Source organism: Rhinoderma darwinii, chromosome 5 (assembly GCF_050947455.1).
Source record: "Rhinoderma darwinii isolate aRhiDar2 chromosome 5, aRhiDar2.hap1, whole genome shotgun sequence".
Classification (NCBI taxonomy): domain Eukaryota; kingdom Metazoa; phylum Chordata; class Amphibia; order Anura; family Rhinodermatidae; genus Rhinoderma; species Rhinoderma darwinii.
Genome location: NC_134691.1, coordinates 33,935,092 through 33,960,203, shown reverse-complemented (window position 1 = coordinate 33,960,203; position 25,112 = coordinate 33,935,092). Strand labels below are relative to the sequence as shown.

The 25,112-nt window shown below is 42.9% G+C and overlaps 1 protein-coding gene across 6 annotated transcripts in view; it reads right to left on the bottom strand.

Moving 5' to 3' along the window:
* Window positions 1–25,112, bottom strand: part of CSMD3 (CUB and Sushi multiple domains 3) — a 1,175,227-nt gene that overhangs the window by 7,886 nt on the left and 1,142,229 nt on the right. For all 6 annotated transcript variants that reach the window (XM_075825814.1, XM_075825808.1, XM_075825809.1 and 3 more), the window contains 5 exons: window positions 13,061–13,126; window positions 11,009–11,167; window positions 6,877–6,989; window positions 5,965–6,052; window positions 847–979 (listed from right to left, as the gene is read on the bottom strand). In XM_075825814.1, coding sequence (XP_075681929.1) covers window positions 847–979; window positions 5,965–6,052; window positions 6,877–6,989; window positions 11,009–11,167; window positions 13,061–13,126 — 559 coding nt within the window. The remainder of the gene's footprint in view (window positions 1–846; window positions 980–5,964; window positions 6,053–6,876; window positions 6,990–11,008; window positions 11,168–13,060; window positions 13,127–25,112) is intronic.

Sequence of the window (25,112 nt, the reverse complement as noted above, 5' to 3'; positions counted from 1 at the left end):
TATTAATTCTAATATTAAATGTAATTATAATAATTATATAATTTTAAAAAAATATAGCTGGGCTAGCTTTAATAATACATCTCCTGTAATATAGATACTTGCCCTTTCTACATATAATTTATTTTTATTTTTTTCAATGAAATAAAAGAAAAATCCACAAATGCTGGAGACAAGCTAAACTGGAGACCAAAGATAAAAGTGTATTATGCGTTCTGTTACTAGGAAAGGTACTTAGAAAAAAAAGCAGTTGTTCAGTCCCGAGACCTATATTCCCCAACATGCGTACATGCAGGTTTGCCAGCTACATGGATCATAAGTCCGTATGGGTGAATAACCTCTCTTCATAGGGAAGCCTGTTCTCAATAACGTAGGAGTGTTAGCCTGTAATACTAGTATTGTATGTACAGTCAATGTAAACTCCAAATCTGCAAATATAGATTTCTTTTATTACAAAAACTACGGTGTCAGTCCTTTACTAACTGCACCCAATGGCTTTGACTATAAACCAAAAACTTCCTAGCCCAAATATGTAAAAGGCAAGACATTGGGTCCCAAATAGTCTACAGATGTTGCTAGTATGACAGCAGGAGACAGTGCTTTCCAAATGGAGAACAGAACATTATGTAGTCCATATGGCAGAGTCTTCTGGATAACAAATTATCTTGATATTATTACCTATAACTATGGTAAATTGAAAATAGAGATGCTAATATTACATTTTTAAATCATTTTTTCTAAGTTAAAGTTTAAACATGAGAAACGTTGCTGATAATTTTGTGCTGCTGTGAGTTTATTAATCTGCTCTATTGATTAGTCATTCATAAATACAGTATATTGGCATCTCACCTTTGTTTATATAGATAAAAGCCGAAACCTGCAAATATTAGAGCAAAGAAAGGCACCAGGATTGCGATTGCAACAGAGCTGCTATTTGTCCCAAGTGACTGGTTTGATGAATTATCCTCTGACATGTTAATTCCTGTCAAAAGAAAACAAGATAAGAATAAGACTTCTTCACAGCTTTGTCATTAGTTCATCATCAAATCTTATTTTTCTATTGTCATTTCTCTATTATGACATGGGGCTTGCTGGCCATAAACAAACAGTGGGAAATGACAGGAGGTGGGGAAGAGTTAATTGAGTCTGCCACTTCTCAATTTCAAGCAGTGAAAATACAATTCACTGAAAATTATCTTTTAATAGGACTTTAAATTTTAATAGAACAGTTTGTATAGAAAAAAAAAGTGCCTGAAAGGTTGTGGTTTACGGGCATGTTAAGACGTGGCAGAATTGCTGTTGAATTTCGCTGAGGAGCCATATTTTACATTGTTTTCTATACCTTTTTGGATAACTTTGTTCAGATGTTGCGGAGAATAACAGTGCGGAATTTAGGCTGCGGTGCAGAATTTTCGCACAGTCAGTTGCGGAGAAGCAGCGGATTTTCACTGCAGATCTGCGGCAAGTACACTGTGATATCTGCAACGTCTGAATTACCTGTCAAATATGCAAATGTTGCTGCAGATTCATTCCATAATCGCCGCAAATTTGCAGCGGAAAAATTCTGCCACGTCTGAACATGGTCTACTTGGGATAAAACAAACTTCTCTACTAGTACACCATGGTTAAAAGGCTTGTCCCTGGAGATGAACGAATTTCCCAGAATTTGATTTGGATTAGATTCAATTCTGTCCAGACAAATTTGCAGCAAATCAAAAGTGCTTCGATTGCCCTGAAACCTCATGTCTGACTCTCTGATGTCTTTTAGGACTTAATCCAAGTAATATTCTACCCTTTCAAGCCCCTTAATGCCAAGCCAGTACGTAATGTCAAAGTGGCAGCAACATATATGGGTAAAGGGAGGGATCACTGGCGTAGCTATAGGGGTCACAGCGGTCGCAATTGCGACCGGGCCCCGAAGCCAGGGGGCCCACAGCCCCCCGCACCACATCAATAAAGTGTTACTATAGTAACTCGGGCCGCGGGCCCCTGTTACTATAGTAACAGACTTTACTTACTTTCCTGGTTCCGGATCGAAGCGGAGGTCCTGACGTCAAGCGCTGTCCGCAGCGCATGACGTCACAGCGCTATGCGCCGCGCACAGCATCGAGACGACAGAACTACCACCGCGGCTGAAGAGGAAGGTAAGCTTAGGCCTGACTGGCGGGGTCCGACTCCCGGGACCCGCCAATCAGCTGTTTTGAAGGGGCCGCAGCACTTGTACGAGAGCTGCTCCCCTTCATTCCTGTCACTTCGTTCCGGTCACACTGTGAATCAGTGTCGGCGATTCACAGTGTGGGCGAGTAGTGAAATGAAGGGGAAGCAGCTCTCGTACGAGTGCTGCGGCCCCTTCAAAACAGCTGATTGGCGGGTCCCGGGAGACACATCAGCTATTGATGGCCTATCCTGAGGATAGGCCATCAATGTTTAGGGACTGCACAACCCCTAAGCCTACGATGTAGCAGGCTTAGGGGGCCCATGAGACAGGATCACAGATTGTGTGATTGTAATGACCGGGGGGTAGGGAAACGGACAAGTGAGCCCTAATCTACCCGCCACTCTGTCCCTGCCTACTTGCAACGACCCGCCCTAGGCGACGGGGTACAACTGGGCGGCGGTCCCTGCACTCAGTAAGTACAATTTGGGAGTAGGAAAAACGGGACCACCGGCGCTGCTTCAGTCGTAGAAATTACACAACCACCGTGATGGGTAATGTGTAAGGAGTTTTATTGTTGATAGGCTACGCGTTTCGACGTCGAACTGACGTCTTCCTCAGGCCAATACAGACTATGCGGTTCCTGCCCTATTTATACATCAGGGTGAGGAAAAAGACCGCCAGATGTAACAGGTCAAAGGTCACATAAAAAAACATAATTAAGAGACAGTAATTTACAAGTCAATTACACATATAATGATTCAGTATAAAAGAACAATAAAAAGAAACAATAATAAAAGAACAAAAATAAATTACTGTCTCTTAATTATGTTTTTTTATGTGACCTTTGACCTGTTACATCTGGCGGTCTTTTTCCTCACCCTGATGTATAAATAGGGCAGGAACCGCATAGTCTGTATTGGCCTGAGGAAGACGTCAGTTCGACGTCGAAACGCGTAGCCTATCAACAATAAAACTCCTTACACATTACCCATCACGGTGGTTGTGTAATTTCTACGACTGAAGCAGCGCCGGTGGTCCCGTTTTTCCTACTCCCAAATTGTACTACAAGATGACAGCAAACTTCGTTTGACTGTGTTGTGGACCTGGCTGCAGCTTCCTAAGCCCTGTTGACACCCATTGGTGTCCACCACCCGAGGTGAGCGGAATTGTCGCACCGACCATTTTCTCACTACTGTATCAGATCCTGATTTGTGGCGCCGTGTTCTTTTTCTACCTTACCTTGCACTCAGTAAGTGCACGACAAACACGACAAACATACAAGGGAATACAAGCAAGGGAAAGGGGCAGTTGCCCACGGCAACACCGTGAGCAACCAGAGTGGTGAACGAGCCGAGTCAAGCCAGGAGTGTGCGAGGTACAAAACGAAGAGCAGAAGAGTAGTCAGTAAGCCAGGGTCTGTATGGAGCAGGAACAAAATAGAAGGAGCTGTAGCTGGGCCAGGAAACCACACGAAAAAGAATCACAAGCACTGGAGGAACAGGAAAGGCAGGCTTAAATAGACCGAGGGCGGGAGCTAGCTGAGTCTGGCCAGGTTGCGATAGGCTCTCCCACTCCTAAGCCTGCCAGCCTGAGTGGTGGAAGCTGGAGTCAGTCTCAGGGATGTAGATTCAGGTGCTGACTGATTAATTAAGGGAGTTAACCCCGAAGCTGTGCCTGGCAGATCCTTTACAGTGATCCTGTCTGCTGGGCCCTGTATCTAAGCCAATCACATGGTAGGCTTAGATACATGGCCCATGTGTGATCCTGTCTTATGGGCCCTGTATCTAAGCCTACCACACTGTAGGTTTAGATACAGGGCCCCAGCACACAGTAATCTTATACTGTATAAGATTACTGTCTGCTGGACCCTGTATCTAAGCCTACGTTGTGGTAGGCTTAGATACAGGGTCCCACAGACAGTATCACACATGGGCCCTGTATCTAAGCCTAACACACGTGTTACTAATTAATTTTTGTGTGTTTTCTTACAGGTTCGGTCGTTGGACTACGGCGGATTCCAGGACTACTTCGATGACGGCTTTTTTTTTTTTATTATCAATAAAATTGTTAATGAGGGCTGTGTGGGTTTTTTTTTATTTCAAAAAAATATTTTTTCTATGTCTTTGTGTTTTTATTTAAACTATATTACTACCACCTTAGTAATGGCCGTTGGCTGATTGACAGCATCCATTGCTAAGGCGGGGCTTAGTGTTAGCCGATGCAGAGGCTAACACTAACCCCCTTTATTACCCCGGTACCCACCGCCACCAGAGGTGCTGGGAAGAGCCGGGTACAATCCAGTACCTGACCATCTGTAGTGATGGTCGGCCACTGGGGTGGCCGCAGGCTGGTATTATCAGGAGGGGAAAGGACAAAAACAGTGGCCCTTCCTACCCTGGTGATGCTAGGCTGCTGCTGCTTTATTGTATCTGGCTGGTTATGAAAAATGGGGGGGACCCCACTTCATTTAAAAAAATAAAATAAAAAAATAATTGGAAAGAATGATGTGGGGTCCCCCCCAATTTTCAGAACCAGCCAGATACAACACAGCAGCAGCAGGCAGCATTACAAGGGTGGGAAGCAGCACCGTAATTTCAGCCATAATGGCATGTGCAGGCGTCTTTCGCTGCGTCCATTATGGACGTAATTGGAGCTGTTTTTCTATGGAGTCCATGGAAAACGGCTCCATTTACGTCTGAAGAAGCGACAGGCACTTCTTTGACGCGGGCGTCTTTTTTACGCGCCGCCTTTTGACAGCGGCGCGTAAAAAAAATGACTGTCGGCACAGAACATCGTAAGACCCATTCAAATGAATGGGAAGATGTTTGCCAACGCTTTTGAGCCGCATTTTCGGACGTAATTCAATGCTAAAACGCCCGAATTACGTCCGTAAATAGGGTGTGTGAACCCAGCCTTAGTGACGCCCCGGCTGCTAGTGCTGCATTGTTGGGTCACTTAGGAGACCCAGGGATGCAGCTGAAAGCTGCGGACCGTCGGCCATGAGAAGTTTGCGGGGGCCCAGTAAGAATTTTTGCATCGGGGCCCATGAGCCTTTAGCTACGCCCCTGGTGTTTAGATTTATTTGTCTAATCTGGCTAAACAAAAAGGTAACCTTAGATAAAAGTTGTGTTCCAATACCTTTGGCCGTATAGTGTGTGTGTGTGTGTGTGTGTGTGTGTGTGTATATAGCACACAAGATATATATTTTATTTGTGCATGTATGTATGTATAAAATTCTGTTCCCTATCTGTCCCAAAAGAAAAAGTATTGCAGCAATTTATAGTTTAATAATTCCTGTTTTTAATGAAATGACAATTTTCATACTTTATCGCCTCGAAAGTTCACGGGGGAATGTCACATTTTTATTGTCGTTTTGAGTAATTAGATTGTAAATATGAATTTCCTGTTTATAGTAAATCTATAAAAACAAACAGGTGTTTTTTTCTTTACTGTAGGCAAGATTGCTCTCAATAACACTGACACAAATTGGCAAACAGAGCAGTCTATGAATCATGTATTAAATAAAGTTGTGCAATAAAGGGATTTGCTTATATAGCAAGTGCCTTGCAAATACATATATTTTATTTCAACAGAAAATAGTAATTGGCCAAGTGGCCACCAGGGGATATGTATTTAAAAATATACAGTAAATATTTTTAAGTGTATGTATTATTAGTTTTTTAAATTATTATATTATATATTCTTATATATTCTTATATACTAAGGGTTCAAAGTGCCATAACAAAGATTCGTTCAACTTTAGTTGTAAATTAATGACGTATAATAACAAAACAAAAAATATCACATACCTATACTTCTTAATCCAAATTGTCCATAGTCTTTCCCATGTATAGACCCTTGAAAAACATATGTAGCTCCATCTGGTTCAGCTGAGACCTTTCAAACATAAAACAATATCCTATTAATTCATTTCTATTGCATAGAAATTTAGTTTTTAGTCATGTACCGTATATGTAATGTACGACTATATCCCTCTTGAGAAGAGTTTGATCAGATAAAATATAAGAATAGCTCCTATCGGTAGTGATGCGAGATAATGTTATGGGAGGAACTTTCATCTCCCCAAGCCTCCTTATCCATTAACATTACCTGTTATTACCAATTCTAATATTGTGCAAACATGTATTAGCAGCATCGGATTGATTATGTACCTTGGGCCTACCAGAGTAAGCTGGGGGCCGATACAGAACATGTGCATATCCACTTTTAATGGCATCTTAATTTACAATGCTATCATTGTACACACAACTCATATAACTGTGCTCTAATAGGTGATTTGTGGATCAACACATTATAACTAGGAGCAAATGATAGGATCCAAATCAGCTTCAAATGGGGTTGTCTTCCGATCAGGTCTATTATTGTGTCAAATCAGAACATGGTCCTGTCTGAGGTTCTTCAGTTACTCTTATGGGCCAAATTTGCATATTGGAAGTGACTAGCTAGACATGAACCACGGCTCCAATACATTTGAGTTATATATAAAACATGGCTACCAATAAATGATATATTGGTCAACAATAATAAAACTATACTAGGCTTAGAGGATTGTATTTCAGGAAGAAAAGTTCCTAGAAATACTTGTACGTTTTCTAATCTTGCTCTATACTATTTATACCACGTTAATTCATCTTGATTCACTGGATCTATTACTTATCCACCCAAGCATGATAAATATGTTATAATAGATTTATGCTTACAAATCCGTCCATTGCCCAATTCTCATCTTTCATTTTGCTCAGGTTAGTGTGAGCTGATGATTTTACAGAATGTATGTGCAGTACCAAGCGAGCTTCTTGGCTTTTGTAAACTCCTGAAAAATAAAATTGTTATAATTGAAACACGCAAACAAAAATAACTTTGAAACTGAAAATTTGACTCTAGCAAATTACTCTAAGGCTGGGTTCACACGACCTATTTTCAGACGTAAACGAGGCGTATTATGCCTCGTTTTACGTCTGAAAATACGGCTACAATACGTCGGCAAACATCTGCCCATTCATTTGAATGGGTTTGCCGACGTACTGTGCCGACGACCTGTCAAACGACGACGCGTAAAATGACTGCCTCGTCAAAGAAGTGCAGGATACTTCTTTGAAACGTAATTTGAGCCGTTTTTCATTGAATTCAATGAAGAACAGCTCAAGATTAAGGGCGTCAATGACGCCTCGCAAAATGCGAGGAGGAGCATTTACGTCTGAAACGACGGAGCTGTTTTCTCCTGAAAACAGTCTGTCATTTCAGACGTAAACGGCCGCTATCGTGTGCACATATCCTAAGGCCGAATTCAGATGACCGTGGGGAAACTCGGATGTGAAAAATTGAAGTTTTTCATGTCCGAGTTGCCCTCGTGCGGGTCCCGTTTTCACGGATCCCCATAGAATTGAGTTTGTTGAGGGATCCATGAAAATGGAACAAAATAGAACATGTTATAATTTTCAACGGAAAATTCACACGGTTTGTTGAAACAACGGCCGTGTGAACGGCCCCATTGAAATACGAGTGTTTGTGTGACGACCATTGTTTTAACGGCCGTCACACTAATGTATATTATGGTCGTCTGAATTCAGCCTAAGAAGTTCACATGTAGTGTAAATACTGTGGATTTTCTGCAACGTATTTCATTGCAACAAATCTGCAGCATCTTACAGTAGTAGCAGAGTGGATGAGATTTAAACAAAAAAAATAATTCATAAATTGACCTGCGGAATGTTGTTTTTTTGTAAGGGGGAAAAGTGGGTTTTTCTTTTTTCTTTTTACTTTTTTACTAGTCCCACTATGGGACTTCACTATGCGATCCTCCGTTCGCATTTATAATACACTGCAATACTTCTGTATTGCAGTGTATTATGCCTGTCCGTGTAAAATACTTCTGTATTGCAGTGTATTATGCCTGTCCTTGTAAAACAGGCATTCACCACAGGCAGACCTGGGGGCCTTTATTAGGCCCCTGGCTGCCATCGGAGAAACAGACACTCGGCGATCTTATGGCCGGGTGTCAGTTGGATGAGAGGGAGCTCCCTTCCCCTCTCCAAAACCACTCAGATGCGGTGCACGCTATTGAGCACTGCATCTGAGGGGTTAAACGGGTGAGATCGATACTTATATCGATCTCACCCGGTTGAGCAGGGACGCCCCCAGCCCTCAGCTGCCTCTGGCAGCTGAGAGCAGGGAGATTTGACAGCTCCCTGCTCTGTTTACTTATTCCGATGCCGCAACGTAAAAAGTCTATGGCATCGGAATAAGGCCCGTTAGTGACCGACGTAGAAACGCTATGAGCCGGTCACTAACGGGTTAAGTTATGAGCTTATTTTTAAATATGCAAATGAGGCTATACTAGCCAACGGGACGGCAATGCTGCTCTTAAAACAGTGATTCCTCCATAGTTTTTTGCGCATTGTTTTTACGGAATTCACTGTGCAATTAAAACATGTTAACTTTATTCTGTGGGTCAATACGATTACGGCGATACCAAATATATATTGTTTTTTCTATATTTTACTACTTTTACAAGTGAAAACCTAAGTGTAAAAATTAAAATTTATTTTGTGTCGCCAAATTCCGAGAGCCATAACTTTTTTATTTTTTCGTCGATTAAGTGGTATGAGGGCTTATTTTTTTGTGGGATAAGCTGTAGTTTTTAATGATAAAATTTTCGGGTACGTGCAACATTTTAATCACTTTTATTTCTTTTTTTGTGGGAGATGAGGTGACCAAAAAATAGAGATTCTGGTGTTTACAATTTTTTTTTATGGCTTTACCATGTGGGTTAAATAATGATATATTGTAATAGTTCAGACTTTTACGGAGGCGGCAATACAAATTATGTCTATTTATTTATTTTTTTACTATGCTCTAGGGGGAAAATGGGAAAAGGTTTTTCTTTTTTGAAGTTTTAATTTTAATTGTAATTTTTTTACATAAAAAAACCTTTATTTTACTCATCTTTACTTTTTTTTATTAGTCCCCCTAGGGGACTTCAACCAGCTATCAGAGGCAGGGCTTAATAGGAGCACAAAGATGGTCGGACCTGGGGGCCTTCATTAGGCCCCCAGGCAGCCATAGCAACCATCACCACCCCGCGATTGCATTGCGGGGGCCATGATGAGCTGTTAGAGGGGGTCGCCCCCCTCTATCTAACGATTTAAATGCTGGGGTCGCTATTGACCGCGGCATTTAACAAGTTAAACGAGCAGGATCGCGCTCAAGCACGATCCCGCTCGTTATTCTGAAGTGTCGGCTGTAACATACAGCCGACACGGCATCGTATGGAGCGTGTTCACTCCGTGAGCCCGTTCCATACTTCCCCTACCCGACTTTGGCGTATGGATACGTCAAATGTCGGGTAGGGGTTAAAATAATAAAAGTTTTGGGACACAATATGAGCGTGATAGCACCTATTAGATGAATTAGGAGATTGTCATTACTAAACTAGTGACAGAGCTTCTTTAATGGGGTTCGTCTAGGTTTCAGCATTCTTTTATGCCAAAATAATGCTGCATTCTTCACTATTCTTACTGTCAAAAATGTATAAAAGCTTTATAGAACCCCTTGATGGAGGTTCACAATGCAAGTGTGAACAGTGCCTTAGGGCATGTTCACACGTGGCAGAATTGCTGTGGAAATCCGCAGCAGACAGTTTGTCCATTGGTTTCCACACTTTTTTAGTTATCTTCGTGCAGACGTTGCGTAAAACTCCGCTGCGGACCATAGGCTGCGGTGCGGAATTTGATGTCCGCAGCACACACTGGCTGTTGCGGACTTGATGCGTACTTGTGGCAGAATTTCTCTATTGACTTCAATGGAGTTGCAAAATTACGCAATGAAATCCGCAGATGTTATGTGTGTTGCGTTGCGGATTGGTTTTACGAACAGGATATTTCATCATTCTGGCTGGAGCTATGTGTTTCGAGGTCTATAGCCAGACTGAGATGGAATGTTTTAAAAGAGAGCAGGATGTATTCTTCACCTGAATCCGCAACAACTATTCCGCATGAATTTACTTCACATTTTAGGCAAAGGGGCAACGGAATCTGCAACGCAGATTATGTGCGGCATTGATGTGGACAGTGTCTGCAGAAATACGCCATGTGTGACCATGCCCTAAGAGTGAGTTTAATTTTCACTTTTAAATTATCATAAGGTAATGGCAAATAAATATTTTTTTTGCCAACATTTTTTTTTAAATTATTGTGTTCAATATATGTAAAATAAAACATTTTTGAAATGTGGATTTTATTACTGAGAATTTGCATCTTAATCTTTAATGCCCATGAAATTTGATCAAAAGCGAACTGACCTGCATGAGCTGAGCACTAATGGGCATTATAACAAATAGGGTTTGTGAGTGAAGAATTGTAATGTATTCCACTGATAACAAAATATAAGATTTTTGGAGGAAATATATGAACAATTTAATTAGGTTGCAGGGACATTTTTATTGTAGACAGTACAGCTCGTTTTGCAAATTCAGGTCTGATAGAATGAACTGGAAAAACGTATTCTATAAATGTCACTGAACAGAGACCTATTCTATTCTAAATACCCAAAAACTAACCTATTTCCGGTAGGTAAATGACTTGAAATAAGATGAAAAAAAAGAGATCATTAGTTATAAAGTTTCATCGGTTCTTTATAAGTTTTAAGACAGCTAAAAATGTCGCAAGAGCAAAAAAATGCAACCTTAGCATTCTCAGAGAGCCAGAATGACATGCTCAATAGTATGTGGCATGTAATAAAGAAACAATTTTGTGTTCAAAGAAGAATGAATATAAAATTGACAATGTACAATAAAATGTACCTGGACAATGCAGTAAGTGGAATATCAATTACCTGACAGAATGAACTCAGTGTTGCTATTGATAAGCGTTGCATTCACCTTCCCTGTTGATACATTGTAGCTGTTAACTGTCAAATTCATTGGTTGATTTTTTCCTTTTAAGTTGTAGAAGCCTTTCCATATATAATTTCGAGAAAACACATCATCTGGAACTGAAAAAATAACCATAAGAAATATTCATTATCTAATTAAGTAACCTTAAATGTTTACTCAAACTGATACCATTAATAAAAACTCAAATAATAGAATGGAATGAAGCTTAAAGTCACATATGTTTAAAATTAAGTAAGGGTCCTATTACATGGCATGATATGGGTTGTGTAAACGAGCGCCAATCAATGAGACAGCCTGGTGGTCAGCGCGCGTTTTCTCCTTTCACAAGGAGCAATGATTGGTGATGAATGGGGACGATCGATTCTTACTATGATCATTCATCCCCATACATTTCCGTCATGTTAGAAGCATATCTCCGTGTTTACACAGAGAGATGTGTTGCCAACAATTATAATATTTAATGATGCATAAACTATACGATCAGCCGATAAACGAGCGTTTGCTCGTTCATCGGCTCATGTTTGCCTTGTTTACAGAAGGCCATAATCAGGGATGAGCGTTCATATGAATGCTCTTTTGTCCTTTAATTAGCCCAAGTAAAACAGTCTTAAATGTGGCCAATCTTTACAACCCAGAGTATACCTTGAACCCCATGGTGGCATAATTTATAGAGATGGAAATCAATTGGCACCATGTAATTGTTCACTTCCCCTTTAGGGGCGCTGCAGGGGAATTGAACACTTGTGATCAGTTATTTTTCGAGAGGTTTATTAGCCTGTGCTATAGGACTTATTATTTGTATTATTCTTTTAAGGTATATTACATTTTTGTTACCATAGAACAATCTTGGAAAAACGCAATGGTAAAATAAAAATAGATATACAACTAATACAAAAGAAGTACAATAAGTAATGGCTCCCTTCTAATAGACCAAACACTTATTTTTTTGGGTTGCTTTTTTAAAACATTTTGTAGCAACTAAAATAATAATGTTGAATAAAAAAAATTATAAAAAACAAAAAATAATGATAAATAAAAAATCTAAAACAAGTTGGGTAGAATCTACCATACCCATAGTATTGTCCTGTTCAATGAACATCAAATATTCAGATTACATCCTATAGGGAGTTTATCTTTCTGGCTCTCGCCATCTATTTTAGAGGTGGCACAATGCAGCAGATTAGAAATAATTTACCAAAAGATTATCTTAAAATGTTCACGTTATTACTATCTTTGGCTCACTACTCCATTATTGTTATCAAATTGATCAGATAATTTATATATCTCCACTGTACTCTACTCTTCTATGTCCCCAACTAGTTACCCTTGTCTCATTGCTGTGTAATTTATATCCATGTTTGCTCATATACTGGCTGGATGATAAGTTCATGCAGCTTTAGGGCTCATTCACACGAGCGTGTTCTGCGTCCGTGTGCTGTCTGTTTTAACATTCATTTATATTCCCCTTGACAACACAAAAGGGACCAAATTATCACCATGTACTTGTGTCACTCCTCACAAAAAAACGAAATACAAAAATAATTTTGCGCATTTCTTCAATAATTTGTTCATATCCGTATAACTCATGGTTGTGATCCTTCAAATTAAAATATTCTGTTTTCTTTTTGTTTGTTTTTTACTTTTAAAACAGTAAATATGGTGAATACTAGTGATGAGCAAATCAATTAGCTCATTTTGTGACTAATTAACCTAATGTCTTATGGGAAAATCGTTTTGAATTTCACGGTGTGTTAGATTCACATCTTGGCACATGATTTAGTGAATTGTTAGTGAATTGAAATGGCAATGAGTGTGAATTCCTTCATGAGTTCCTCTCAACAAAAAAAAAGGACCCTTGAAAACAGTTATAGTTAATAAAATAATAATTTTTTAAAAAACAGGAATAAAATAATTACATTGTTTTTTTTACATTTAATTTATATATTACATACTTTTGGAGATTAACATTACTGGATGTTTATAATACTTACCACTTAATTTTGGACCTGGAGTCCCCATAACTGGTTTTGTTTTGTTCTCAAATGGCTTAGACCCAGCTAAAAAATACACAAGGTTATTACGTTCAGTAAAGTTTGTCAGTAGGGCGTTGGTAATAATTCTATGCAGTTCTTACCATAAGATAAATGTATCGATAGCTACTTATTAGAAGTTACAAAACCTGCAGAAATCTATAGAAATTTATCTGTTCTATATTCAATCTCTAACATTCAATACCCAGAATACACGTAACATATAGATATTCATTAATTCACTAGATCATTAAAGACCCAAAAACAAAACAATTCCTTCACGTTCCTGCAATACCTTACTTTCAAGACCTTTCATTCACATTCCTCCTATCCCTCATTCGCAACCTTCCTAATCATTTACATTGCCTCCAACCTTCCCTTATTCCAAATTGTCTTCGTTTTTTCCTTTATCAAACCCCCCAGTCTCACCCTCGCCAATCTCCTTATTATCAAAGTAACATGCACAACCGGGGACCTGCATTCTCCATTTGCTGTAACAAACAGCTCCCACTTGATTCACTCAGTAACTTTGATACCCAGCACAATGGAGTATATCAGTCTCCGTTCCTCTGCTTTTTCTGCCATCAATTTTATTATAGGGAATGTGTGACAGGTTTCCACAACATTGTCACATATCATTGTCACAATATATTGCATAACTCTGGGATAGTCTACTGTACATGGTGGCATCTATCTTACTTTACATTCTGTTACCTATTGACTGCAGTAACAGGCCCTTGTAAGGCTGATCCAAGGGGCCAGTCTATCAGATTTTGAAGAATATAGATACCTCTGTGTCTGTCTCAGATAAGCATGCACAGCACAATCTCTGGACCATTTGTACAATGACTGCTCTACTGTGTGGACTAGTAATTATTCACCTGTTTGACTGCACCTGTAACGACGGGGGTAGGGAAATGAACAAGTGAGCCCTAATCTACCCGCCACTCTGTCCCTGCCTACTTGCAACGACCCGCCCTAGGCGACGGTCCCTACGCTCAGTAAGTGCACGAGACAAACATACAAGGGAATACAAATCAAAGGGAAAGGGGCAGTTGCCCATGGCAACACCGTGAGCAACAGAGTGGTGAACGAGCCAAGTCAAACCAGGAGAGCACGAGGTACCAAACGCAGAGCAGAAGAGTAGTCAGCAAGCCAGGGTCAGTATGGAGCAGGATTAAATAGTTAGGAGCTGTAGCTGCGCCAGGAAACCACACGGAAAGAATCACAAGCAAGGAGGAACAGGAAAGGCAGGTATAAATAGACAGAGGGCGGGAGCTAGCTCCGTCTGGCCATGCTGCGATAGGCTCTCCCACTCCTAAGCCTGCCATCCTGAGTGGTGGAAGATGGAGTCAGTCTCAGAGACGTAGATTCAGGTGTAGACTGATTACCTATGGGAGTTAACCCCGAAGCTGTGCCTGGCAGATCCTTTACAGTACCCGCCCTTTTATGAGGGGCCACCGGACCCTTTCTAAGTGGACCTGGTTTACTGGGGAAACGAAGTTGGGACTTCCTGACCAATACCCCAGCGTGAACAACCCGGGCGGGCACCCAAGTCCTCTCCTCAGGCCCGTATCCTCTCCAATGGACCAGGTACTGGAGGGAGCCTTGGACCATCTTGCTGTCCACAATCTTGGCCTCCTCGAATTCCACCCCCTCAGGGGTGAGAACGGGAACAGGAGGTTTCCTCGAGGGAGCCAAGGACGGGGAGCAGCGTTTAAGGAGGGAGGCATGAAACACGTCGTGCATACGAAAAGAAAGGGGTAACTCCAGCCGGAAGGAGACAGGATTGAGGACTTCAATGACCTTATACGGCCCAATAAACCGGGGAGCAAACTTCTTGGACGGGACCTTAAGACGCAAGTTCCTAGACGATAACCACACCAGATCTCCGACCATAAACAAGGGGTTAGCAGAACGTTTTCTATCAGCCTGAGTTTTTTGTACGCTCTGGGACGCCTCTAGGTTCTTCTGAACCTGGGCCCAGACTGTGCACAGTTCCCGATGAACGACCTCTACCTCATGATTGTTGGAACTACCAGGTGAAACGGAGGAGAACCGTGGATTAAACCCAAAATTACAGAAAAAGGGGGAGACCCCTGACGAGTTACTGACCCGGTTATTAAGGGAAAATTCAGCGAGGGGAATGAATGAGACCCAATCATATTGACAGTCAGAGATAAAACACCTTAAATATTGTTCTAGAGATTGATTAGTCCTCTCAGTTTGGCCATTGGTTTCAGGATGGAAGGCAGAGGAGAAGGACAGATCAATCTCCAACTTCTTACAGAAGGCTCTCCAAAACAAAGAAACAAATTGTACCCCTCTGTCCGAAACAATATTGACAGGGACCCCATGGAGACGCAGGATGTGTTTGACAAACAAGGTAGCTAACGTCTTGGCGTTGGGTAGTTTCTTGAGGGTCACAAAGTGGCACATCTTACTGAAGCGGTCTACTACCACCCACACCACCGACTTGCCTTGGGATGGAGGCAAATCGGTGATAAAATCCATGGAGATATGTGTCCAAGGTCTCTGGGGAATGGGCAACGAACGTAGTAAGCCCGCTGGTCGGGACCTGGGAGTCTTGGACCTAGCACAAACCTCACAAGCGGCGACGTAGGCCTTAACGTCTTTAGGCAACCCAGGCCACTAATAGTTTCTGGCAATGAGGTGTTTGGTATCCAGGATGCCTGGATGACCAGATAGTGCAGAGTCATGATTTTCCCTAAGTACCCTTAGCCGGTATTGCAGGGGGACAAACAGCTTGTCCTCAGGAAGGTTCCCGGGAGCTGATCCTTGATCAGCCGCAATTTCAGAGACTAAATCAGAATCAATAGAAGAAATGATTATACCGGGAGGCAAAATACAAGCAGGATCTTCCTCCGAAGGAGGGCTGGCCATGAAGCTACGCGACAGTGCATCGGTCTTAATATTTTTAGACCCAGCCCTATAGGTAACCAAAAAGTTGAATCTGGTAAAAAATAGCGCCCATCGAGCTTGTCTCGGGTTTAGCCTCCGGGCAGATTCTAGGAAAACCAGATTCTTGTGGTCGGTAAGGACCGTTACCTGGTGCCTAGCCCCCTCCAGGAAGTGGCACCACTCTTCAAATGCCCATTTAATGGCTAAGAGTTCGCGGTTGCCAATATCATAGTTACCCTCAGTGGGCGAAAACTTCCTGGAGAAGTAGGCACAGGGGCGGAGATGGGTGAGGGACCTGGTACCCTGGGACAAGACAGCCCCCACTCCCTCCTCGGATGCGTCAACTTCCACGATAAATGGCTCCATTTGGTTGGGCTGAACCAGCACCGGGGCCGAGATAAAGCACTTCTTAAGGACCTCAAAAGCCTGGACAGCCTCAGGAGGCCAGTGGAGGAGATCAGCACCTTTGCGAGTGAGGTCCGTAAGAGGCTTAGCGATGACCGAGAAGTTAGCAATAAATCTCCTGTAATAATTAGCGAACCCCAAAAAACACTGTAACGCCTTCAGGGAGGCAGGTTGGACCCATTCCGCCACAGCCTGAACCTTGGCGGGGTCCATGCGGAATTCATGAGGAGTGAGGATTTGACCCAAAAATGGTATCTCCTGTACCCCAAACACACATTTTTCGGTTTTTGCAAACAGTTTGTTTTCCCGAAGGACCTGGAGCACCTTCCTGACATGCTCAATGTGGGAGGACCAGTCCTTGGAAAACACCAGTATGTCATCAAGGTACACTACAAGAAATATCCCCAGGTAATCTCTCAAAATCTCATTTATGAAATTCTGGAACACCGCCGGAGCATTACACAACCCAAAAGGCATGACGAGGTATTTGAAATGACCTTCGGGCGTGTTAAACGCAGTCTTCCACTCATCCCCCTCTTTGATGCGGATAAGGTTATACGCCCCCCGTAGATCAAACTTAGAGGACCATTGGGCCCCCTGAACCTGATTAAAGAGATCAGGAATCAAAGGAAGGGGATACTGGTTCCTTACAGTGACCTTATTCAGGTTACGGTAGTCAATGCATGGCCTAAGACCACCATCCTTCTTCCCTACGAAGAAGAAGCCAGCACCTACCGGAGAAGTAGAGGGGCGAATGTAACCCTTGGCCAGGCACTCCTGGATATACTCTCTCATGGCTTCACGTTCGGGACAAGAAAGATTAAATATCCTACCCTTAAGAAGCTTAGCTCCTGGTACCAATTCAATAGCGCAATCGTATTCTCTATGAGGAGGTAACACTTCGGAGGCCTCCTTAGAGAAAACATCAGCGAAGTCCCGAACAAACTCAGGTAGCGTGTTCACCTCCTCAGGGGGAGAAATAGAATTAACAGAAAAACATGACGTCAAACATTCATTACCCCATTTGGTAAGCTCCCCAGTATTCCATTCAAACGTGGGATTATGCAACTTGAATCAGGGAAGGCCTAAAACCAAATCGGACGATAATCCCTGCATCAACAGTACAGAGCACTGCTCCAAATGCATGGAGCCAACAAGGAGTTCAAAAACAGGGGTATGCTGTGTAAAATAACCATTAGCAAGAGGAGTGGAGTCGATACCCACTACCGGGACAGGTTTAGGCAAATCAATCAAAGGCATAGCAAGAGACATAGCAAATTCCACAGACATGATTTTAGCAGAGGACCCTGAATCCATGAAGGCACTGCCGGTAGCAGACCTACCACCAAAAGAGACCTGAAAGGGAAGCAAGATCTTATTACGTTTCATATTTACGGGAAATACCTGTGCGCCCAAGTGACCTCCCCGATGATCACTTAGGCGCAGAACGTCTGCGGCTGCATTCTTACGCTTAGGACAGTTGTTCTCTTGATGCTTGTCATCCCCACAGTAGAAGCAGAGACCATTCTTCCTGCGGAAATCTCTACGTTGTTGGGGGGACACGAAGGCCCCGAGTTGCATAGGTACCTCTGAGTCTTCCGGGGAGGAACGAAGCAACGGAACCTCGGGAGGCATCATGGGGGAGTCGGAGGAGAAAACAAATAAACGTTCACGTTGTCGTTCCCTGAGACGTCGGTCAAGTTGTACCGCTAAAGCCATAACCTGGTCTAGGGAGTCAGAAGAGGGATAGCTAACTAGCAGGTCTTTCAGGGCATTCAACAGACCCAACCTAAACTGGCACCTTAAGGCAGGGTAATTCCACCGAGAAGCTACGCACCACTTCCTAAAGTCAGAACAATACTCCTCAATAGGTCTCTTACCCTGACGTAAGGTCACCAGCTGACTCTCGGCAAAGGCAGTCCTGTCAGTTTCGTCATAAATGAGTCCGAGAGCAGAAAAGAAACGATCAACGGAGGAAAGTTCAGAGGCGTCAGGAGCCAAGGAGAAGGCCCACTCTTGGGGCCCTTCCTGGAGCCGGGACATAATTATACCCACCCGCTGGTTCTCAGAACCTGAGGAATGAGGCTTTAAGCGAAAGTAAAGCCTACAACTCTCCCGAAAGGAGAAAAAAGCCCTCCGGTCCCCTGAGAACCGGTCGGGCAACTTGAGGTGGGGTTCAGGAGGTGAGGTGAGGGGAACTACAAGGTAGCATCAGGCTGGTTGACCCTCTGAGCCAGGGCCTGGACCTGTAGGGAGAGACCCTGCATTTGCTGAGCCAGGGTCTCAAGGGGGTCCATAGTGGTGTCAGGGACCAGGGTAGACTAGGTATGGGCTTGTGATTATGTAACGACGGGGGTAGGGAAACGAACAAGTGAGCCCTAATCTACCCGCTACTCTGTCGCTGCCTACTTGCAACAAACCGCCCTAGGCGACGGGGTACAACTGGGCGGCGGTCCCTACGCTCAGTAAGTGCACGAGACAAACATACAAGGGAATACAAAGCAAAGGGAAAGGGGCAGTTGCCCACGGCAACACCGTGAGCAACAGAGTGGTGAACGAGCCAAGTTGTTCGTTAAATTATGGCCATTCAGGCAGTATAGCGAATTGTTGGTAATTTTTTTTGCCAATTTTCAAATAATTATCAAATGCCATGTAAAGTGTGGGAATATGCACTGCATGGGCTTCTATTGTATCCCAGCTTGGTTTCAAGTTGTGTATTGGGACTCTACCGATATAAAGATCAGGATGGGAAGTTCTGTGAGTCAGCTGCTTCTAAGCAATGACGGATCATCATAGGGCGTTTTGGGTGGCCGCCCGGGGCCCGAGGCTCCCGGGCGGCCCAAGGCCGGACAGAGTACAATGTAGGTTTGTCATGTTTTTGCCACAGTTTTGCCGCGAATCACAGCAAAAACCATGACGAAACAGCATTGTATATGTCCTGCTAAAGGACCTTTAGACATAAGGTCACATGACCTCATCTCTGAAGTTCTTACTACTGTTAGGGAGCTGCTGGATACATGACCGCAGGTCCATGAGCAGCAGCAAGACTCCAGAGGGAAGACTGATGTAATCTGCTATGTAAGTATAAGGGGATGAATTTGTTTACGGGTTCTGTATTTAGGGGGTCTGGTTTGGGGACTGTATTTAGGGGGTCTGGTTTGGGGACTGTATTTAAGGGGTCTGGTCTGTATTTAGGAAGTTTGGTGTCTGTATTAGTTTAAGGGGTCTGAGGTCTGTGTTTAGATGGTCTGAGGTATGTATCAGTTTAAGGCATTTAGGGTCTGTATATTTAGGGGTCTGTTAGTTTAAGGGGTCTAGGGGTCTGTATTTAGGGGGTCTGTATTAGTTTGATGTCTGGTGTCTGTATTAGTTTATGGGGTCTATTTAGGCGGCCTGTTCCAGGGTCTGTATTAGTTTAGGGGTCTTTATTTAGGGGTCTGTTTTTGGGGGTGTGGTCTGGGGTCTGTATTACTTAAGGGAGTCAGGTCTGGGGTCATTATTAGTGTAGGGGGTCAGGCCTGGGGTTTTTATTTAGGAGGTCTGCATTAGTTTGAGGTCTGGGGTCTGTATTTAGGGGGTCTGTATTTAGGGGTCTTGGGTCTGTATTAGTTTATGGGGTCTGTATTTAGGGGTCTGTATTTAGGGATCTGGTCTGGGGTCTGTATTAGATATGGGGGTCTGGTCTGGGGACTGTATTACTTAAGGGAGTCAGGTATTCACTATTAGTGTAGGGGTCAGGTCTGGGGTCTGTATTTAGGGGGTCTGTATTAGTTTGTGATCTGGTGTCTGTATTTAGGGGTCTGGGATCTGTATTAGTTTATGGGGTCTGTATTTAGGGGGCCTGGTCTAGGGTCTGTATTAGTTTATGGATCTTTATTTTGGGGTCTGTATTAGTTTAGGGGGTCTGGTCTGGGGTCTGTATTAAGAGAATCAGGTTTGGGGTCATTATTAGTGTATTGGTTTGGGTCTGAGGTCTGTATTTAGGGTTCCTGTCTGAGGTCTGTATTTATTTAGGGTGCCTGTTCTGGGGTCTGTATTTGATTAGGGGGGTCTGGGGAATGCAATAGTTTAGAAGGTCTGGGTCTGTATGTATTCTATGATCTAGTCTGGGGTCCAAATTTATTAGTCTGAGTAAAAGGGATTTTCCGGGCACATCGGACAACCCCTTTAATGTATGGTCCTGGGCCTTGGTGTCTAAATTTGTGTGTTTCTATAGAGGCTGGAAATGGCTGCAGAAGTGATGGGCAAAGATGTCTCATCAGGAGAAGTCGCCATAACGGTCTGCATCAGATGGAGAAGAAAAGAAAACGACTCCCATCAGAGAAGACGTCACTTGTGAGTTACTGGATCTACAGAGGATCTGTCCCCTCTCCTGACATGTCTGTTGTAGGAAATCCTTGTATTCTACATATCTTTCTGTACCCAGGACTAATAGACAAATGTGTGTTACCATTCCGATTGTCAAGAGGAGGGAATTGTAACAACGATTTGTCAATGCTCACACAAAAAGGTGGTGTTCACTATAGACACGGCAGAGCGGCGGTGGGGAAGGGGGACCCAAGTTTGTGGAACAGCCCAGGGCCTATGGTCAACTTAATCCACCACTGCTTCTAAGACAATGAGGGTTGACTTTCTATGCCGGGGAAAATACCAAGGTTTAAGTATAAGTACACAACGTACCCCTTATTAGGGGGAGGACTAACAGCTCCTAATTTTAGACTGTATTATTTGGCCACCCAATCTACTTCTTTGTGACTGGATAAAAGACTTGTTCTGTTAGTATCTTGCTGATCTTTGCAAAAATCCTAAGTTCGATGGACTGGTCGAGCTTTTGGAATGTGGCCAACTAATTAGAGCACCCTATAAAAAGCTAACTTTTCAAATGCATATGGTCTGGCTTGGCGGTTAGAGAGATTGGGGGTATAATGACCACAACTAAATACACTCCTCTAGCAGGAGGGATTCCACATTTTGTTTTTTTTTTAGAAAAAATGTAATTAAATTGCACAACTTTCTGTGGAAGTAATACTAAAAAGTTTTGATACGTTAGTAGATCAGGGTTTAATGGTGAGATCTGAGGTATTTTTTTTTATCTTTAACTAGAGAATCTGGTGACCAATCTCTCTAACTCTCAGTATTCGGAAATTATGGATTCTAGATTCCTTGAGATGACCTGTGCTTATGGGGCAGTCAAAGGTCGTCTTACTAGAGTATACAGAATTCTAATGGGAATGTTCATATGTGTAAATTGGCTTACAGGTAGATCCAAATGGAACAGTGAATTGGCCCTGGGTATTATTATAGACTTAAGTGTCAGTTTTCAAGAATGTAAAAGTTAGTTCTTATAATTTTTCACACAGAACCACTCAATGGGTTATATGGAACAGACTACACTATTTACCTACTAGATTGACACTAATGGGACTTAGATCTACCTCGAAACGTACAAAGTGCTTTTCTAGCAATGCAAAACTTATACACTTGTGTTGGAGATGTCCAAAGCTGTGGCGCTATTGGGTAAAGATCAGTGACGCAAATAACACTGTAGCAGCCTTATGCCCGCTGACACGGCCCCCCATATGCCCGGTGGCACCGCTAGCAGCCGTTATGGCTGCTACTGCAGTAGTGACGCTACTACGGGGCCTGCGGCGCCAAGCCTCTAACATTTATGGGCCGGGCGGTACGGGCCCTCTCATGCCCGGTGGTGTCGCTAGCACTGGAGGAGGCCCCAGTGCTAGCAACAGCCACCCCCCTCTTGCAGTAATTGTACCTCCGTCTATAGTTGAAAGGCACTGATTGACGGGGAAAGTCATTCTGCCCTGCCAATCAGCGCCTTTCAACGATGCGCCACTTGCGTCGTTCAGCTCCAGCAGGCCTGCTCAGAAGAGAGCAGATCTGCATTGCCACCGGACGGCGTGGGAACGGGATCAGGGTTAGTATGTAAAGTTTTAGTTTTTTTCTACTAAAACGGAGTGGCATTATCTACAGTGGGGGCTCTATCTACAGGAGGGGTCCATATGTGGGGATGTGGAGCGCTATATACAGGGGGAGCTATATATAGGGCACTATCTACAAGGGTGGGCTATATGTGGGACACTATATACAGGGATGGGCTATATGTGGAGCACTATCTATAGCGCAAGCTATTTGTAGGGCACTATCTATAGGGGTGGGCTATATGTGGGACAATATATACAGGGGTGAGTTACCTGTGGAGCACTATTTACATCTGAGCGGAAAACTGCAAAAATGTGTCATGGCCGGGAGAAATCCATCATAGAGGTCTTGACCGGAGGGAGAAGTAAAGAGAAAAATAACTAGAATCTGAGACGTCACCGGTGAGTCACTTAATGTAAATGTTTAATCTGCCTTTAATCAGCACTGTAGTCACTGTATGATCTGCAGCGAGATGATGGTGGTATGATTTGGTTTTTTGTGAAACAGTATCTTCCAGCATATCCTTACCATTGTTCGGGCCATGCTGGGAGCTGTAGTTTTATGCCATGCAAACCTATACGGCAGGGGTTGTACTAAATTGAGCTGTATTTGCTCTGGTGTTGTATATACGTACTGAGCTTGGTTCTGAGGCTGTATTTATGTACTGATCTTGGTTCTGATGCTGCATTTAAGTACTGAGCTTTGTTCTGGTGCCCTATATATATGAGCTTGGTTCTGGGGCTGTATACATGTACTGAGTTTGTTCTGGTGTTGTATATATGTACTGAGCTTGGTTCTGGTACTGTATATATGTACTGAGCTTTGTTCTGGTGCTGTATTTATGTACTGAGCTTTGTTCTGGTACTGTATATATGTACTGAGCTTTGTTATGGTGCTGTATTTATGTACTGTGCTTGGTTCTGGTGCCGTATATATGTACTGAACTTTTCTCTGGTATTGTATATATGTACTGAGCTTGGTTCTGGGGCTGTATTTATGTATTGAGCTTAGTTCTGGTGCTGTATTTATGTACTGAGATTTGTTCTGGTGCTGTATATATGTACTAAACTTGGTTCTGGGGATGTATATATGTGCTGAGCTTTGCTCTGGTATTGTATATATGTACTGAGCTTGGTTCTGGGGCTGTACTTATGTATTGAGCTTTTTTCTGGTGCTGTATTTTTTTTCCTTGGATTTGTTCTGGTGCAGTTTATATGTACTAAACTTGGTTCTGGGGATGTATATATGTACTGAGCTTGGTTCTGGTGCTGTTTTTATGTACTGAGCTTGTTCTCGTATTGTATATATGTACTAAGCTCGGTTCTGGTGATGTATTTCTTTACTGAGCTTGGTTCTACTGCTGTATTTATGTACTGAGGTTTGTTCTGGTGCTGTATACATGCACTGAGCTTGGTTCTAGTGCTGTATTTATGTACTGAGCTTGCTTGTGGTACTGTATATATGTCAGAGCTTGGTTTTGGTGCTCTACATATGTACTGAGCGCTGTTCTGGTGCTGTATATATGTACTGAGCTTTGTTCTAGTGCTGTATTTATGTACTGAGCTTGCTGGTGGTACTGTATAAATTAATGAGTTTGCTTCTGGAGCTATATTTATGTAGGATATATTTATAATAACTAAATTGCAGGGCAGATGGAACTATTTTCAATTCATTGTTTATTTAATGGGAACCTGTCTGGTAGTTTTAACCCCTTGAACTGCCACCATGCGGTAAGACATGACCTGACAATATTTCCAAATGTATGTGTTTTACAGATGCAGCAAAATCTATCAAATCTACTTTTAAAATGGTGCACAGTATATGCTAATCATTTATTAAAGGGTCATGGGGTGGTGCCCCTATCCTGAGTCACATAGTCCTGCCTCCAAACTCACTTTTCCATGTTTGATTGACATTCTCTTGGCTGATTCAACTTTTTCGGATGCGCCACTGACTCGTACTACTTGGGGACTGTGTGGCACTATATACAAGGGTGGCTGTGTGGCACTATATACAAGGGGGCACTGTGTGGCACTATATGCATGGGGGAGCTGTGTGGCACTATATACAAGAAGCTGTGTGGAACTACTAAGGGGGTCTGTGTGGCACTATCTACTAGGGGGGCTGAATGGCACTATTTACAAGGGGGGCTGTGGCTCTATCTACAGGGGTCTGTGTGTGGCAAAATCTACAGGGGTCTGTGTGTGGCACTATCTACTAAGAGGGAACTGTGTGGCACTATCTACCAAGGGGGGCTGTGTGGCACTATATACAAGGGAGGGGGCTGTGTGGCACTATATACAGGGGGAGCTGTATGGTCCTATATACAGGGAGGGCTCTATCTATGGCACTATGGCACTATCTACAAGGGGAAGTTAGGGGGCACTATCTGCAAGTGGTGTGTGACACTGTCTACAGGTGTGGCTGTATAGCACTGTCTAAAAGGGGGCTGTATGGCACAATCTGCAGGGGGCACTATCTATAAGGGGGGTTGTGTGTGGCACATGGGGGGCCCAGTCAAGAGTTTGCTATGGGGCACAGTATTTCCTAGTTATGCCCCAGGTACAGATTATGAATGAGATTATATATGGGTTATATGGAAATATTGTTTATTCTTGGTGATACAAGTAGTATCAATGTTTGTGGTATTGACAAAAAAGCGGCTCTTAAATTGGTAATGATAGGTAGAGTGGCGTTAATGCAATATTGGATGCTTCTGCAAATCCCTCCCATTCTTTGTATAGAAAAT